This window comes from Arachis ipaensis, chromosome B07 (genome assembly GCF_000816755.2).
Source record: "Arachis ipaensis cultivar K30076 chromosome B07, Araip1.1, whole genome shotgun sequence".
Lineage (NCBI taxonomy): Eukaryota > Viridiplantae > Streptophyta > Magnoliopsida > Fabales > Fabaceae > Arachis > Arachis ipaensis.
Genome location: NC_029791.2, coordinates 4,359,210 through 4,376,859, shown reverse-complemented (window position 1 = coordinate 4,376,859; position 17,650 = coordinate 4,359,210). Strand labels below are relative to the sequence as shown.

General features: G+C 34.5%; 4 protein-coding genes across 5 annotated transcripts in view; 2 read left to right on the top strand and 2 right to left on the bottom strand.

Moving 5' to 3' along the window:
* Positions 509–3,830, top strand: LOC107609028 (DEAD-box ATP-dependent RNA helicase 53). Its single transcript, XM_016310846.2, has 7 exons — positions 509–1,067; positions 1,201–1,328; positions 1,490–1,901; positions 2,172–2,270; positions 2,349–2,573; positions 2,754–2,915; positions 3,345–3,830. Exons 1-7 carry the CDS (start codon positions 678–680, stop codon positions 3,825–3,827), a joined length of 1,899 nt encoding a protein of 632 aa, XP_016166332.1. The 5' UTR covers positions 509–677; the 3' UTR covers positions 3,828–3,830.
* LOC107609275 (N-acetyl-D-glucosamine kinase) lies at positions 4,594–9,562 on the bottom strand. The gene is made up of 7 exons (XM_016311161.2): positions 8,928–9,562; positions 7,824–7,971; positions 7,068–7,259; positions 6,596–6,724; positions 6,056–6,225; positions 5,494–5,624; positions 4,594–5,038 (listed from the first exon to the last, which is right to left on the bottom strand). Exons 1-7 carry the CDS (start codon positions 9,226–9,228, stop codon positions 4,973–4,975), a joined length of 1,137 nt encoding a protein of 378 aa, XP_016166647.1. The 5' UTR covers positions 9,229–9,562; the 3' UTR covers positions 4,594–4,972.
* Positions 13,075–15,418, top strand: LOC107610008 (putative pentatricopeptide repeat-containing protein At3g49142). Of its 2 annotated transcripts, XM_016312077.2 has the most exons (2): positions 13,355–13,629; positions 13,713–15,418. In XM_016312077.2, the coding sequence occupies exons 1-2, from the start codon at positions 13,573–13,575 to the stop codon at positions 15,270–15,272; spliced, it is 1,617 nt and encodes a 538-aa protein (XP_016167563.1). In that variant the 5' UTR covers positions 13,355–13,572; the 3' UTR covers positions 15,273–15,418. The 2 variants fall into 2 exon arrangements, with proteins under 2 accessions (XP_016167562.1, XP_016167563.1); XM_016312076.2 differs by having other exon boundaries at positions 13,075–15,418.
* The window catches only part of LOC107609703 (uncharacterized protein At3g49140), a 4,295-nt gene continuing 2,542 nt past the window's right edge, over positions 15,898–17,650 (bottom strand). Inside the window, exons 8-11 of the mRNA XM_021107062.1 lie at positions 17,395–17,504; positions 17,113–17,253; positions 16,756–16,851; positions 15,898–16,453 (exon numbers count right to left, since the gene is read on the bottom strand). Of these exons, the coding sequence (XP_020962721.1) occupies positions 16,358–16,453; positions 16,756–16,851; positions 17,113–17,253; positions 17,395–17,504 (443 nt within the window). The 3' untranslated portion in view covers positions 15,898–16,357. The remainder of the gene's footprint in view (positions 16,454–16,755; positions 16,852–17,112; positions 17,254–17,394; positions 17,505–17,650) is intronic.

Sequence of the window (17,650 nt, the reverse complement as noted above, 5' to 3'; positions counted from 1 at the left end):
AACCAGTTTAAATAAATTTATAACTAATTTTCTTTAACTTTTAATTTATAAAAAGTTATAGCATTAATATTTGATATAATTTTTAAAATTAAATTATAATTTTTTAAAATTAAAAATTAAATATAAAATAATTTTAATATAAATATTTATTATTTAATTTTTTTTTAAAAATTAATTAAGTTATTTATTTAAACAGAGCTTAATTTTGACTTAAAATTTGAATTTTTTAAAATTTGAATTTCACTTTAGAGAATAAAGTACGATCTCTCACCATTTATTTTATAGATAGAACTAAAAATAAATATAAGAGAAAAACTATTCAAAAATAGAAGATCATACTTTACCCTTTAAAGTACAAATTTAAAATTTAAAGTACAAATAAATATGAGAGAGAAACTATTCTTCGACTTAAAACTCTAAGAGAAAAAAAAAAAATCTAAAAGCAGAGCGTAGCATAGTAGTGAAGTAGTCTTGCACGTAGAGGATTGGAGCTCTCAGTCGAACAAAAATCTTCTGAATTGTGTTTCTCTCTCTTCACTCTGTTCAGTGTTGTGCTCCCCAAGCTTCGCGCTGCTCTCCCTAAAACCCTAAACCCCTAAATAGGGTTTGGAAAATAAAGTCTCTCCCTTTTCACATAATCACATCACTCTCTCTGTTCCATACAAACGCAGCTCAAAATGTTAACCACAATCCTCAGAAGAACTTCTTCTTCTGCTATCACGAAGCGCTCTCTCGCCGCCGCCGTAACCTCCGCTACCGACCCCTTTCTCCCCCAACTCACCTCTTCCTCCGCATCCTCCGGAGATTCACCCGTCGGCGAGCTCCGACGATTCTCCGGGTTAACTGGGTTTTTGAAAGGGAGAGCCTTTCACTCTAATTCAGGGCCATTGAATTTCCGCTCCTCGTTCTGTTCTCGCGCGGAGTTTGCAGTTGAGGATTACGCCTACGAAGAAGGGTCTAGAGGGAACAGCGCCGATGAAGGTCTTGAGATCGCGAAGCTTGGGATTTCGCAGGATATTGTTTCTGCTCTTGCAAAGAAAGGAATCTTCAAGCTCTTTCCTATTCAGGTAAAATGAAAAATCATTTTCGGTGTGGTTTGATGAAAAACAGTGAAATTTTTTAGAAATTTAGTGGCTTTAAGTTGATGATGACTTTGTATATTTATTTGTTTTTATTGGTTTGAATTTGGTGGAATTACAGCGAGCTGTGCTGGAACCTGCTATGCAAGGACGTGATATGATTGGTCGAGCTAGAACAGGAACTGGAAAGACTCTTGCGTTTGGGATACCAATCATAGATAAGATCATTCAGTTCAATGCTAAGCATGGGTTGGTTTATTTATGTATTCTCCACTTGAATTTCTATTTTGTTGCTCTGTTTGAAATTGATTGTATTGAAGATGGATCAGGTGATTTGGTGTGGCTAGTAATTATAAAATATTCACTTGTATGTTTAACTTAGAAGTTTTTTTGTGGGTGATTTGTGCCAGGCGAGGAAGGAATCCCTTGGCTTTGGTTTTGGCTCCTACCAGAGAGCTTGCACGACAGGTTGAGAAGGAATTCCAGGAAGCAGCACCTAACTTGGATACCATCTGTGTTTACGGGGGTACACCCATCTCTCGTCAGATGAGGCAGCTTGATTACGGTGTTGATATTGCTGTAGGCACGCCTGGCCGAATTATCGACCTTCTAAACAGAGGTGCCCTGAATTTACAGGAAGTTAAGTATGTTGTTATCGATGAAGCTGATCAGATGCTTCAAGTTGGCTTTCAAGAAGATGTTGAAAAGATCTTGGAGAGGTTGCCCCCTAAACGTCAGACTCTTATGTTCTCTGCAACAATGCCTTCTTGGATAAAGCAGATTACTCGTAACTACCTACAGGATCCCCTGACCATTGATCTTGTAAGTATGCAATCATGTTCTAAGCACTAGGAGAATTTCTTGGAGCATTAAGGCTAAATTCCCCCCAACAGAACTCATTTTGTCTCTGTCGAGGATTGGAATATCGATTTTCATATGAAACAACAGGGGTTTTGGTGCATTTGTGTTGATATGGTTATTAGCAAAGTAGTCAAACTGTTTGATGTTGAAAGAAAATCTGTTTGAGATTAAGTTGCTTGCTTATGATGGCATGTTGATCATTTTTTAACTGAGAACTTATTGGTGCCATAGGTTGGAGAATCTGATCAGAAGTTGGCAGATGGAATTTCGCTATATTCTATTGCAACTGATATGTATGTTAAAGCAGGAATTCTCGGACCTCTAATAACAGTATGTCTTCTTTCGTGTACAATTAATCTTGTTAATGGACTTGTTTTGCTGTCTTCCCTAAAGTATATCCCTTGCCAGGAACATGCAAAAGGAGGAAAATGCATTGTTTTCACTCAAACCAAACGTGACGCCGATCGATTAACATATGGCTTGGCAAAAACTGTTCAATGTGAGGCCTTGCATGGAGACATATCCCAAGCTCAGAGGGAAAGAACTCTGGCTGGATTCAGAAATGGACATTTTAACGTTTTGGTTGCAACAGATGTTGCTTCACGTGGGCTTGATATACCAAATGTGGATCTTGTAAGTCCTGCACTTTTACTGTGTTATGTGTTGTATGCATCTAGTCTCTGTCAATGTTGTATGCCATCTTTGTGTATTGCATTATGTATAGGACTATAGGCAAATACTGAGATAGAGAACGCTATTGTTAAGTTACTCAATTCTTTACATGTGACCACTTAACATGGTTTCTTCAAATAGGTAATACACTTTGATCTTCCCAATTCATCGGAGATATTTGTTCATCGATCTGGACGAACAGGTCGTGCTGGTAAGAAAGGAACTGCTATTCTTGTTTATACTGAAGATCAATCCAGGGCTGTTAAGACCATTGAGCGTGATGTGGGATGTAGATTTTCAGAGGTGATCTATTTGCACCCTACCCATTTCTGCCTGTCTCTTCTATTTACTTGAAGATGTAGTGTGTTTAGCATTAATTTTCTGGTTCTATGAAATTAAAAGTTGGCTCAACTGTTGAACTGTTAAGGTTCCCTTTCAGAGATGTTCCAAAAAGTTTATTGTTAGTTTGTAACTAAAGTTTTTCGATTACCATGATATGCTAACCACCCGATAGTCCTCTACAGTACTAAGTTGCTGAAATATTTAGTCTAATACACTTTTGCACTTAAGCAGCCAGTGAGCTACCATTTCTAAGTTGTTTATATTAGGGCTTTTGTTGTTGTCATATATTTGTGGTGTTCCTCTGCTAACTTACATTATTTGTTAGGTTATTTTTCCTTTTGTGCATAATAGATGGCTGAATTTATTTATTAATTTATTTTTTTTAATCAGCTACCAAGGATTGCTGTTGATCCTGGATCAGTGGACATGGGTGGTGGACGATTCGGTTCTTATGGAGGTGGAAGGGATCGTCGATCTGGTGATTCAGGTTTTGGTCGTAGTCCTGGATTTGGTCGTTCAGGCGGCTATGGAAACTCTGGGTTTGGCCGCTCTAGCTATGGAAATTCTGGGTCAACTTCTAGTCGTTTTGGTGACTCTGGTATGAGTCGACCCAGGGGGGGATTTTCAGGTGATTCATCTGGGGGATCAGGCTTTGGTCGGTTTGGCTCCTCTGATGGCTTTGGTTCAGGTCAATCGGGGAGTAGATCCGGAGGATTCAGTCGTCCAGGTGGTTTTGGTGGTTCAGATCGTTCAGGTGGTGGTGGTTTTGGGGGATTTGGTGGTTCAGATCGTTCAGGTGGTTTTGGATCTTTTGGCTCAAGTCAATCTAGTGCCTTTGGTGTTGCTGATCAGAACAATAAGGGAAGATTCTAACTTCATAAATGCTATCAGGGCACCACCACCTTCGCTTCATGGTGGTTTAGTTTTGGATTCTATTTACTGTCATTTTCTTGGAAACTTAAGGCATTTAGGCAAATGATCGTATCACTAAAGAGTGGAGAAGTTATTGCATAAGGACAATAAAATTCTATAGGTATTGGATTTCTCTTTTCTGGGGCTGTTTCATGCTCCATCTCTAGAAGTGAAAGAAAAGAACGGGAACGACCCTGTTATGCTTCCGGGTTCCAATCATCTGCCTTGCATTTGTGTTGTAGGCATATTGCAATCTTGAAGAGGCAGCTTTATGGAGTGGTTATCCAGTTAGTAATGTATTTATGGTAGTAGTTCCTGGGCCATATAAAATTCTTTAGGAAGCTGTAGGATGCTCTGCTGTTCTATACTATATTTACATTTTATTATGAAAAGAAATTCTAAACTAACTGATGTGTAATATTATCAATCAGTAATCCTTTTTGTTTCCTTCACCTTGGCATTGGTTCTAATTGATATTTTCAATTGTCTTTTTGTTCATTGTAATCTTCACACAATTCCTAGATTGTCTAAAGTCTACATTGGTTTTTTCTTTCTTGGTGGTTTGCACAACTGAGCTGTATGAATTACAGTCACAAGTAGACTAAAATAAGTTGCATTCAGGCACATGAATAATTTTGAATTGGAGATGGTATTAATGACTCGCAAAACTAACAATATTTCTTACTTTACTGAAGCTCAAATGGACACTAAAATCACATGTTAAATATAAAATTTATGAATGCATCCTTCTGATCTTGATTGCATGAAAAGTTAAAACAAAACAAAAAAAATACAACTGTGTGACAATCAAGAACAAAAATGACAGAAGTTTAATCACAAATAAGAATTTAAGACACAACTCTGTTTAACCACTATAAGCTATTTACACAAGCATATGTATACGAGGGAATCAAGAGGGTGGGAAAGGAACTAAGGTCTAACAAGTGGCAAGTGCCATGTGCTAATATAAATTGCGTGTTACATGAATTGTATCCTTTAGCTTCTCAGTTTAGGCATTGTGTACTAATTCTAATCACTAAGAAATGGAGGTTGTAGAGTGTCTTCTTTCTCTTATTCCGCTCCAACATTTGTCAGCAACCACATATTTAACTATAACATTCTTTCATGAAAAAGTTCCAAGCTAACCATGCTGCTCCAACAGCAGGCTCAACCTGTTCAATAAACCAAAGTTGTTTCAAAATTTATTCTTCAAGGTATGATTTGTGCTCTTTGATTTTTAAAGTCGCAATTCAATTGAGAAAACTTGACACTTATATGCTTTGCAGAAAGGTTCATTACATTCCAAAAAAAAAAAAAATTACAAATTTTCATGTTTTGGTAGTTTAATTTTCCAGTGTTATTCAATAGAAATTACAGAAATCGCCATGTCATATGGAAGTTACATAGAAATGGATCATATTGGCAGTTCCTTTTGATTTTTATTAGATGACAACATAAATTTGCTTTGCAAGTTAATACATTTAAAATTGTTGTCTATGTGTACAGTTAATTACCTGTGAAACATTATTAAAAGTTTGCAACAATATTCAACATAATTTTAGAATAAATTCTAATATAAAAGCAGGACTGTGCAGAAATATAAAAACAAGTGACATATTATACTGACCTTTGGTCTAATTGGAAGTACCCGGGGAAAGTACTTAGAAATGCAGTTTACTACTTCTTTTCCGATATCCCATCTCCTATTCGCTTCAAGAACACCACCAACCATCACAAGCGGGAAAGCATCCTTGCCATCTGCCAAAATTCTCATCATATGTCAATAACAGACAGGAAAAATCTAGAGCTCGTGTTAATGATCCAACATTTCGTGCTTTCAATGTTTCCATGTTTTAAAAGGACGTTCTTGAGGCCTAGTCAATGAGTTAAATTTCCTTGGTATATTCCATTTTAAACTCCACGCGCAGCATCGAATGCAATTTTAAATAACGTTTCCTGAATTGCTTTTACGACTAAACATGAGTTTGTTGTAGAGTTACTGCTGAAAGATCACCCTAAAATCAAACTGTTACCTCAAAAGAGTTACGAACAGGCTTCATAAATATCTTCCGAGTATTATTAATATAGATTACATTAGAAAACCAGATTCCCAGACCTTTTTTTCGTCCCTATATATACCTATCTAATGGGTATAAAAGTCAAGTATTTGAAGTAAGATAACCCCTAACCTTGACCACTTAATCCAAGTCTCTCTACAACAGCTTTGACACTTGAAGCCAGCTCTTGTACAGATTCTAGCAAAATCTTATTTGCAACCTCGTCCCCAGCCTCTGCACAGGACACGACAAGCGGTACAAGTGCTGCAATGCGCGCCCAAGATGGATCTGCGTAGGTCCACCTGATTTTCAACGTGACAACCAAAGATACTGTGATTTTGTGATCCAATGTCTCTCTCAATTGTATGGATGGATAAATTTTCATTGAAAGAAGACAATAATCAATAAGCCAAATGAAGCCATATAATTGTAGACTTCAAAATTCAATCCAACAACATAAAATAACCAATATATCAATCAGAAAATTATTTCTGACTTATAAGTTTGGTTCTCTGAAATAAAATTTTAAAAACTTGCTGCATTTATCCTACAGACAAGCAAGGGACTAATGTATACCAAATTTTTAAGGACCTCATCATTTGTCTCCACAAAATGAGCAAAAAATGTACTAGTTTACTTAAACATATGAAATGTGGAATCATTTGACTGTACCCGATTAATTCTTCTGCGGAAGAAAGACCGAGTGCTTGTAAAATACTATTCGTAAGCCTTGTACTAGGACCTCGACCATCATGCGCTTTTACTACTGCAGTTAAGGCCTGTGCAGCGATTCCATATCCACTGCAGAGAAAAAAAATGCATACCTTCAACAAAATAGTAGGCAGAAATCAAGTGATCAAGTCGAAATTCAAAAGAAAGACCTTCCCCGAGTCCCTATTTGTAGCTCTCCAGGACATATTACTAGTGATGCCAGCATAGAGCGAAGGGGCTTTTAGAAAAAGTAAAAGGCCAGATTAACTTAGAAACTATAAACCTCTTCTAGCTAATTGAACTCTTAGTCTGTGCCTATGTTCGGCACAGGAGAGAGAGAGAGAGAGAGAGAGAGAGAGAGAGAGAGAGAGAGAGAGAGAGAGAGAGAGAGAGAGAGAGCATGAAAGACAGAGAAATAATCACGGCAGATTACCTGCCCCAGTCACCTAAGACAGGTCCAGCACCTGCAGCCCTTGCTTCTTTGCCATCCTCTGTAAATCCATATGCAATGGTCCCTGTGCCCGCAATCAATACACATCCATGAAGCCTACCCATTGTTCCACTTGCCAGGGCAGCCACAGCATCATTCCGAACATACAGCTTCACGTGGCTTGGGAATATATCCCTGTTACATCAAGTCACAACATATCTTAATTGATAGTTCACATCTTCATTAAGCAGTGGAGAAACTATTGCTATGGAAACTAAAAGGCACAAAATATTTTAAAAACTGAACCGGAAAATGCACAAACAAGTAACTATTTAATTTAAACTTTCAATTATTTACAGATAAGCTGCCTAATTTCATTGTGTCCTAATATCAATTCTTTATGCATACTGCTTCTGTAAATTCAAAAGGTGAAGATATCCGGTATTAATCAGTTAGAGTAAGACAACAAAATAGAAAAACTAGAAGCAGCCGAGGCTATTATTTATGACAGGATATAGAAACAAATTCCTGTTCTTAATTAATATATAGAAGGAAAAAAAAAACACCATGATAAATAACAGACTCAATTGTATTCTTAAATTATAAATAAGACAGAGAAAAAATAATGCATTACATAGAGAAAACTAACCAACAAATCAAATAAGTATAGTTGTTAAGTTTCTTCTAACAGCTAAAGAACACAAACAACATGACTTATTTATCCGAAAAAAAAGGTAATGTATACTTATATTGAGCAACCTAAGCCAATTGAGAATTCTTTGTTGATCTGTTGGATGGTTAACACCAGATACAGCCAAACAAACAGCTCGGACTGAAGATCGTTTTGAACCACATTTTGAAAGGGCATCTGCCATGACTTGCTCTAATGTTTCCCTTGCAGCAATTTCTGTAGAAGAAGTTATTCATGGCAACAACTAACAATGTAACTACTTTTGTGACATGATCTTCTTTTCATTTATCACATAATTTTTCTAATTTTTAAAAAATTGCTGAAACCATCAATTTGTGTCTATTATTTATGCATCATTTTTTCTTGTAAAAGGAGCAAATAAAAATGCTGTGTGTCCTTGGCAAGGAGGCACAACCAATAACTTTTGTTCTTTGTGGAGTTGAAAAAGATCAAAATAAGAAATTCATTATTGAGAAAAGACAGAAGGTACAAAGTGGAGTTAAAAAAAAGAGAAAAAGAAAGAAAAAAGAAAATCTCAAGACAAAAAATGACAATATGAAATTCAAAAACCATTAAAATAATACAACCCTCCCAACAAAATATGAAAAAACTAGAAACACTCATCCTAAAACACAGCCATTGGAGTGGTAGATAATGCAGAGTTTTAAAACTATAAACTGCTCAAACAAAAGAAAAGGTACCAAAACTTTGCAACTTTCCCTATCAATAGCCAAGAGCTTTGTTCTAGGCCATAGTCTCTCACAAGTCATTGCTACCTTATAGGCTGTTATATAAGTTAAAAAACTAGCATTCTACCTACATAAAATATCAACAACTTTCTCCAATACAAAATAGATTTTCCTTCACCTATTTACCTACCTAAGCCATTATCAACATCCCCCTCAAATGTGTAAAGGAGAATGTACTTCCCAATAAGCTAAATTGCTCTCACTATTACTCTCCTCAATTTACCCAATCCACAAAGGGAATTGAATATGATAAATAACCAGTGACCACTGAACAGTAAACTGAATTAACTAACCAAAACAACCAAAACCATTCTCTAAAATTAGCAGAACTCAGACCAAACAAAGCCAGAAACAAAATCAACTTTTGAAACCAACCCACAAAGTAAAATCAAACAAAAAGGCAACTTCCAATTAGTCAATTACCTCCAACACTGTTGTGATTAGAGCAGCCAGCAACAGCCCTTGCAAGAATTGGAAGAGACTGGAGCTGGGAATGGGAAAAAGAAGGAACCATGGGCAAACAAATGCAGACAGTTGATGTTGTTCCACCATCCAAACCCAAAAGAACACCATTCTCACCACCACCATGTCCATCAGAGACAGCCATGTCATCCTCAAAATCCCAAATTTCACCATTCCTATACCTCTTCATAGCATCAAGGACCAAAACCTGTTCTTCCTGTTCCCCCTTCTCCTCCTTCTCTTTCTCCTGCTCCGGCGTCATCACTCCCTCACTCACACACACTATTTGAATCGAAATCGTTAGAGAGAGAAAGAAAGAGATCAAAGTTGAACGGCAAAAAAAGGACAAGGGGCAAAGACAAGCAAGAAGAGAACAAAGGAGAAGGAGAGAAAATAGATGACTCTTAAAATTTAAAATTTAAGTGAACAAAAATTAAAAATTGAATTTTTAACGATTTTAGGGTGTCCCAATTGGACGGCCACTACCCTCTATACTCCATTACTCCTTCTCCAGAGGAAGTTGAATTTTTTTTTGCAGCTTCCACCAAACAAGAAGAGAGAGAAAGACTATTTCGAAAAGTCCTATGCGCAATACACCCAATTTTTACCCCCTAATTAATTACTTATTTTTTTATATACAAATACAAAATATTTTGGTAATTTTTATTCTAAAAATACTGTACTNNNNATTAGTGGTTTATATAAAATACACATAAATATATTAAAAATATGTAAAATGATGTATATATATATTTATATATAAATATATAATAATTAATCTAAAAACTAATTTTAATATACATATACGTATAATATTTTTATGTATTTTAATATATTTTTTATATAATAATTAATTTAATAATTATTTTTTATGTATATTTAATATAATTATTTTAATTTTACATGAATAAAAATTTGAAGTCAATCTATATTCTAATAATAGAAGACACTACACGTGATTATAAATACTTATGTTTTTTACTCATGATATTGACTAATAACGTAGTAACAAAATTGTAATGGTTAGTTCATTAAAATTAACTTTTTGTTTTGAACAAAATTAATATATTTGAATATTTTAAAACTACAGTTTTTTTAAATTAAATTAAATCTTCACTAATAATGCTAATATAAATCTAAGAAATTAAATTGTCAATAAAAACTTACACTTAATGTATAGGTTTTTTGTTGGGGTGTTATTGTGTTAACATAGTAAAGTTTCAATTGGGAGAGATGAGCACATTTTATTTATTTATTTATTTATTTATGGACTGGGAGCACATTTTATTTAGCCCTCATGTTCCATGATTCTGATATTTGTTTGCATAAAATAAAATCCAAGAAGTAGGTAGGAAGTCCATAAATGCAAATATGTGCTGGGGTTGCACTAATTATTGTATCTTTAATATATAGAATAATTTAATATTGAATAGTTCTTTGCTGACTGTGGATAAGGACAAGCGAATAGGACAGCTCACATCACAAGAGAAATTTCAGAAAATGACCAATGTAGTCTTTTGTGTATTATCTTATTTAAATTTTTATTTCTTTCATTTTTTATATATTTTATCCGAAATATCTTTATTATTTTTGTAGAAACTAAAAAGTGAATATTGTAGTAATTTTTTATAAAAAATATTAATTTATACCGATTTAAAATTTAATTTATTAATTTTTTTGCTAAACTGATTTGTCCGGTCTAATTTTAATAAAAATAATATGATTTAATCGATTACATGTATTAAATTTTAATTGTTAAAAAATATCTTAAAAAAAGATGTTTTAGGTGTCTTTATGTGAGTGATTCCTATTTTATAATTTACTCAAGACATCCAAACACAATTTTAACACGATAAAAATTTAGGTGCAGTTAATTTCATCTAAAATTAACAGTTGAAAATCGTTAAATAATTTAATAAATTTAACTAAATTATCATCTCTCAACTATCAAATTCACATAAAATTAATAGTACATAAATTTTTACCTTCTAAGACAAGTAGTGAAGTAACCTAATATATTTTAGCTTGAAAAAATTTCTTTTTGACAAAAGCAATCTTAAAGAAATAACATCGTAGTTTTTTAAAAATAATTTTAGTTTGATAAAATATGCTTCTTTTTTTTACAAATATTTCATGTATTATTTTACTAAATAATTATACTGTGTATATATTAAAAATCAACTATTAATCAATGTATTTGGTTGTTTCGATATAGCCATCGATGAATTCTCACTTCTCACTTCTCACTTCTCACCACACTAATATTCCTTTGTTTCAACAGAAAAAATAGAGAAAAGAAAATCAACAAAGAAAACATGAAAAGAGAATGGGGTTTTCTATCGTTTTGTTGAGAAAAAAATCATAAAAGAAAGAATAAAAATGTGTGTAGAATCCAAACTCCAAATTTTTTTGCCACCACTATACAGGCACTTCTTATAAGTTATAACCCCTCTTTCATAAAATACCAAAAAATTTCATGACATTGATAACAATAAAATAAACAAAATAGATCCCATTTTAATATTTAATACGAAAATAGAATACTGGTCAAATAATAACAGGTTGGACAACTTAAGCTACCACAACTATATTAAAATTATAAATTTAAGATATTTAATTTGTAGGCCAAAAAATATTTGTACATTAATCCTCAACCTCTTAAATGAGTATTAAAAGATTATGTCATTTGAGTTATAATTCATTGGCAACTTATTTAGCGTACTTAATTTTATTAAAACAAGTAAATACATAAATTTATACAACATTTTTATGTTAATTTAACATTTTCTAATAATCATAATAGTTTATAAAATCTTTTTAAATTTCAAAAAAAAGGTTACATTTATATATTATTATACGAGTCGGGGTATTTGTACAATGTGTACAATACTTATTTAGTCCAATACGAGTTAAAAATAAAAATTACCCACGAAATAATAAATTCACATCAAATTTTAAATTTCAAATTTCAAATTTTTAAAAAATCCATTATTTCAAAAAAATAACCATCTAAAATCTTTCAATACTCTCTTTTTTTTCAACCAGCGGCCACCCCACCTTCATCAATAATCATCACATTTCACCGTCGCTACTTGGCTTGCGCCACTCACACTTAATAAAAATAACCATCCACTTAAGGATAAAAATAATCATCCGCATACCTAATGAATTGAACATCTAACATATTTTAATTATATATAACTAAACTCAATCCAATCAAAATAACAATCTACAAAAAAATAAAATAACCACCCGCATACCTACTAAAATGACCATCCTAAATTGACCATTAAAATAAAAGAAGAAGATGAATAAATAGAAGTAACTATTATTGTAGTGAAACATAATTTTGAAGGATTAATCATGACAAAAGCGACACTGTTGTAAAGCATATGGCTCAAATAATGAAAGAAGCTAACCATGCTTGGATCCGAAGAAGAAGAGCATGGTGTATCATCGGTGAGAGGCTTGAAGGAATGGGAGAAAGCAAAGCCGATTCGGAAGAGATGCACGAAAACAGCGGCAGCAACGTTAGGCTGAGCGTCGGAGGGAGAGGCGCATTGGGCTGACCGGTGGAGGTGAGGACGGTGTCGGTGGGAGGATGCGGCGGTCTCGGTATGGTCGGTGAGAAATTTAGTGACGCGAGGTGAGAACCGGAGAAGATGACGGTGGATTTTAGACGTGTATTGAAGGTTACGATAATATTAAAAATAACCGTACATGGTGTGTGAATAAATTTAAGAGTAATGCTAGGGGGCCAGCAACTTTTGTGATTGGTAGCCATCAAATAGCTATCAATGATGATTTAATGGTGTGAGATTGGTGTGAGATTTCATCCAATGACTCACCTTTCTCTGCTGGCTACATGCTGGCCAAAATTCAACAAAACTGCTGGCCCCGTAGACTTTTCCTAAATTTAAATACTAATCTTAATTTTCAAATTTTAAAATTTAAAATTAAATAATTAATTAATGATCTAATTTTTAATTTTAATTTTACATTTTTTTAATTCATTATACACATTGTACACAATTAATATTAATTCCCAATACTTTTTCTTATTATACATACAATAAGATTATATTTATCATTTTACAAACTTTTGATTTTCTTTTTCCTCTTATTTTGTCTTCATCTTCTTTCTCTTCATTTTCTCCTTGAAAGTTGAAACGAAGCAAAAGCTATATATATGGAGATTGAAGCCCATTTCATGGTTGTATTGGTTTCTGGTGCTAATGAAGCTCCAAGTGGGTACAGTGCCATGCAATCCAACATAGACAAAATAACATTCTCAAATTCATGAAACCTCTTCATTTGCCCAAGTTAAAAGCCTTTGTTTCTTCAAAAATAAAAACTTTGTCATCCCCACAAACCCCCTTCTTTTATGAGGAACTTCTGGGCAAAGCATTAGACCAATACCCAGATATAAAAACCTTGAAAAGTGTCCACTCCAAGATTTATTACCTCAATTTTCATGACAACCCATCTCTAGGAATCAAGCTCATACGAGCATATGCTGCTTGTGGTGAACCCTTGTTTGCACGGAAGGTGTTTGACGAAATTCCTGAGAGAAATGTTGTGTTCTATAATGTCATGATTAGAAGTTATGTCAATAACCATTGGTTTGATGATGCATTGCATGTTTTCAAGGCCATGGTTAATGGTGGGTTTAGTCCAGATCATTATACTTACCCTTGTGTTCTGAAGGCTTGCTCGTGCTCTGACAATTTGAGCTTTGGGTTGCAGCTGCATGGAGCTCTGCTGAAGGTTCGGCTTGATTCAAATGTGTTCGTTGGGAATGGTCTCATTGCAATGTATGGGAAATGTGGTTGCTTGCTCGAGGCAAGGCGTGCTCTAGATGAAGTGCCAAGCAGGGATGTTGTATCGTGGAACTCAATGGTTGCAGGATATGCGCAGAATATGCAGTTTGATGATGCATTGGAGGTTTGTCGGGAAATGGAGGCTTTGAAACAAAAACCAGATGCAGGTACATTGGCTAGTCTCATGCCAGCTGTAAGTAACACATCATCTAATAATGTTTTGTATGTTAGGGATATGTTTATGAATTTAGACAAGAAGAGTTTGGTTTCATGGAATGTGATGATAGCCACATATATGAAAAATTCTATGCCTAGCAAAGCTGTAGAGTTGTATTTAGAAATGGAGAAAACTGGGGTAGAACCTGATGCAATCACTTGCGCTAGTGTTCTTCCAGCTTGTGGGGATCTCTCAGCTTTATTGTTAGGAAGGAGGATTCATGAATATGTTGATTGGAAGAAATTGTGTCCAAATTTGCTATTGGAAAATGCATTAATAGACATGTATGCTAGATGTGGATGTTTAGATGATGCAAGAAAAGTATTTGATAGGATGAAACTTCGTGATGTTGCTTCATGGACTTCATTGATATCTGCTTATGCTATGGCTGGACAAGGTTGTAATGCTGTGGAACTCTTTACAGAAATGCAAAATTCTGGTCTGAGCCCAGATTCAATTGCCTTCGTCGCAATTCTTTCGGCATGTAGCCATTCAGGATTACTGGATGAAGGGAAAATCTATTTTAAACAGATGACAGAGAAATATAACTTAACACCAAGAATTGAACACTTTGCTTGTTATGTAGATCTTTTAGGGCGTGCCGGTCAAGTAGATGAAGCTTACAATTTCATCAAGCAGATGCCGGTGGAGCCCAATGAAAGGGTGTGGGGTACACTGCTTAGTTCTTGTCGTGTGTACTCCAACATGGACATTGGGGTTTTAGCAGCTGACAACCTACTTCAGTTGGTTCCTGAGCAATCAGGTTACTATGTCTTGCTATCCAATATTTATGCCAAGGCCGGAAGATGGAAAGAAGTTACTGCTGTTCGATCATTAATGAAGAGAAGGAGAATTCGAAAAACACCTGGAATCAGCAATGTTGAGCTGAACAATCAGGTTCATACTTTTCTCGCAGGTGACACGTTGCATCCACAATCAAAGGAGATCTATGAAGAGCTTGGTGTGCTAGTGGGGAAGATGAAAGAGTTAGGTTATGTCCCTGAGACCGATTCTGCTCTTCATGATGTGGAGGAGGAGGACAAGGAATGCCATCTTGCTGTCCACAGCGAAAAGTTAGCCATTGTGTTTGCTCTGCTGAATACTCAAAATTCTCCAATCAGAATCACAAAAAATCTTCGTGTTTGCGGAGATTGTCATATTGCTGCAAAGCTTATCTCCAAGATTGCTGGACGGGAAATTGTCGTTAGGGACACCAATCGGTTCCACCATTTTAAGGATGGTATATGCTCTTGTGGAGATTATTGGTGAGTTCCCAGTGAGAGTATAACTGTATCCTACAACATTACAATAATTTTGAAATATAATCTGTATATGATGGCAGAGATTTTTATTTATTTTTAACATTTTTTCTGTACAAATATACTCAACTTTTATTCAATATTTTTGGTTCCAAATATGATATTTAATTTACTAAGCGATTTAATTCAATAGCAATATAACCATGGCTGGAGCTGGACAACTAAGCCATGCTCAATTGGATTATTTATTTCTCTCCTAATTGAAAAATGTCAATATTTAGTCTCTCATACTATTTCAAATAAAATTGTTTCCAGTTGTGGAGTAAGTTCATTTATTCTAGTCATTGACTCTTTTCGGATACATCAATGCACTGAATTTACAATTAGTTAGTCGTTAGATAATCTTCCAATGATCAAGTTTAACGTTTGATCAATATTCTTTCTTTAAACAAGAAGATAATAGTTAACTCTTCATTTCGCTTTTCACTAGGAGGGCTTTTATTTGGCTAGAATATACTCTGACAGAAATCAGGAATGAAAATAGTAACTCAAATTTGGTTGGGTATTACAATTTTTGTACTATAGTGTTACTCTTATAATTGTGAAAACATAATATAAAGCCATACTATAATTTCTGTAAAGAAGAAAACCCTTGGCACCACTTATTATTCTTATTATTGTCAGGAAAAAGAGGTTACAATTTTTTGGAGTTTTGAACTAAGGAAGTAGAGAAGTGAAAAGGAAACAAGTTAGCAACCACCTTAACCCTTTTACAACCTGAAATAGAGGCCAATGGGGGTTGGTTTAGCCAGCAAGGATCAAAAGACTGGTAAGTTTTGATTCTTGCATACAGTCATCCCCCTTAGTAAAAAGTGGGCAATGCCCTTAACTTCCTTTTTGCCTAAACTTCATGATATAGATGAAAAATTGAGGTATAGGACTAACCTGGAAATAATGTACAAATTATAGACCTATTCATACATCTTAATGTACATCTTAATTGCTCCGGATCAGGCTCTAATTAAGGCAGAAAGAAAAGGAAAATCAGAAAATAAGGACCAACTCGGCTTAGGGATAGTCTACTCTTGGCGGATTCTAAGCACTCCGCCATGACTTCACACACTTCTTTCGGCGAGATCGGGGAAACAAAAGTTGCCGAATCTGTTTTTCAGCTACAGATACAGAGTTGGCCTGCAAATGGAAAGAGGAAAAAAATCCATTTATGAGTTTGAAAAGGGATCACAAGAGAATGAGAGACACTTTTCTTTAACCAAACTCATATCCATGACTTCACAAAAGCTTATATGAGAAGGGTCAATTAGATGGTGCGCAATAATAACCTACGTGGTGGTCTCAGATTTTCCAAACGATTGTAACTAAACTATCTAAACAACTGTTATTTGTGTTAGGCAAGAAGTTCAACTAAGAGGATCCATGACATCAGAGAATCAACCAGAAAAAATATGCATTTTATTTAAACCTAAGATGCTTACCTGCACTTTGAATGGAAAGCGATGCGTTTTAACTTCTGACCCTTTGAAAACTCTAACATCCATGCCTAGGCTGTCAACCCCAATTAAGCAAGCTCCCTGAAAGCCAAGTAACAAAATGAACTAAATAAATCAGCAAAAACCTATTAATTTTCATTACCTTGAGTCAAATTAGTTTCTCAAACATAATGGTTGTATGGTGTAAATTTTCATTAAGCTGTTTCAAAGACTTTTATGACAATATGTTATATAGACATTTTATTCATCCTTTTATGAACACTATATCTTTCAAACTGCATGTTAATTTTAAAGAAAGATACCATAACCAAATAAGGATAAAATGTTGAAAATATGGATTACCTCAACATCAAGACCCTTCTTTTTGCAAAGAGCTTTAAGAGCATCATCACAGTTTTGGTTGAAGTGTTCCAGAATTGCCAAAGAAGAGTGCACCAGAATATCGGGTTCAGCATCTTGAAAGTCTAGCGAATTAATATCGGACTGCAAATATTTTGGGTAGGCAGAACATTCATAACTTGTAATTAAGAATGGCTCTGTACATTTTCTGTTCTCTAAACAAAACTCCAAATTGTAGAGATAACATTATTCAGCATATGTATGAAGCCAGTTTGAGATACATGCCTGACATCCATACACAGAATATAACTTGATTTTCAGGATCTCCAATCGATATAGTGTCAACCCAGAGTCTCTTCGATCACTAAAACTCTTTGAGCGTAATTCTTCAGTGTCTAAAAGTTTAAAAATGAAAAAAGAAAATCAAGTTTGAAAGACAAGTTATGTATGATTCTGTATTACAGAAAGTAAGATTTCATACACTGGTTGGAAAGAGGGGAATCTGCCTTTGCTAGTGATATACTCATAGGATTGCAATGAT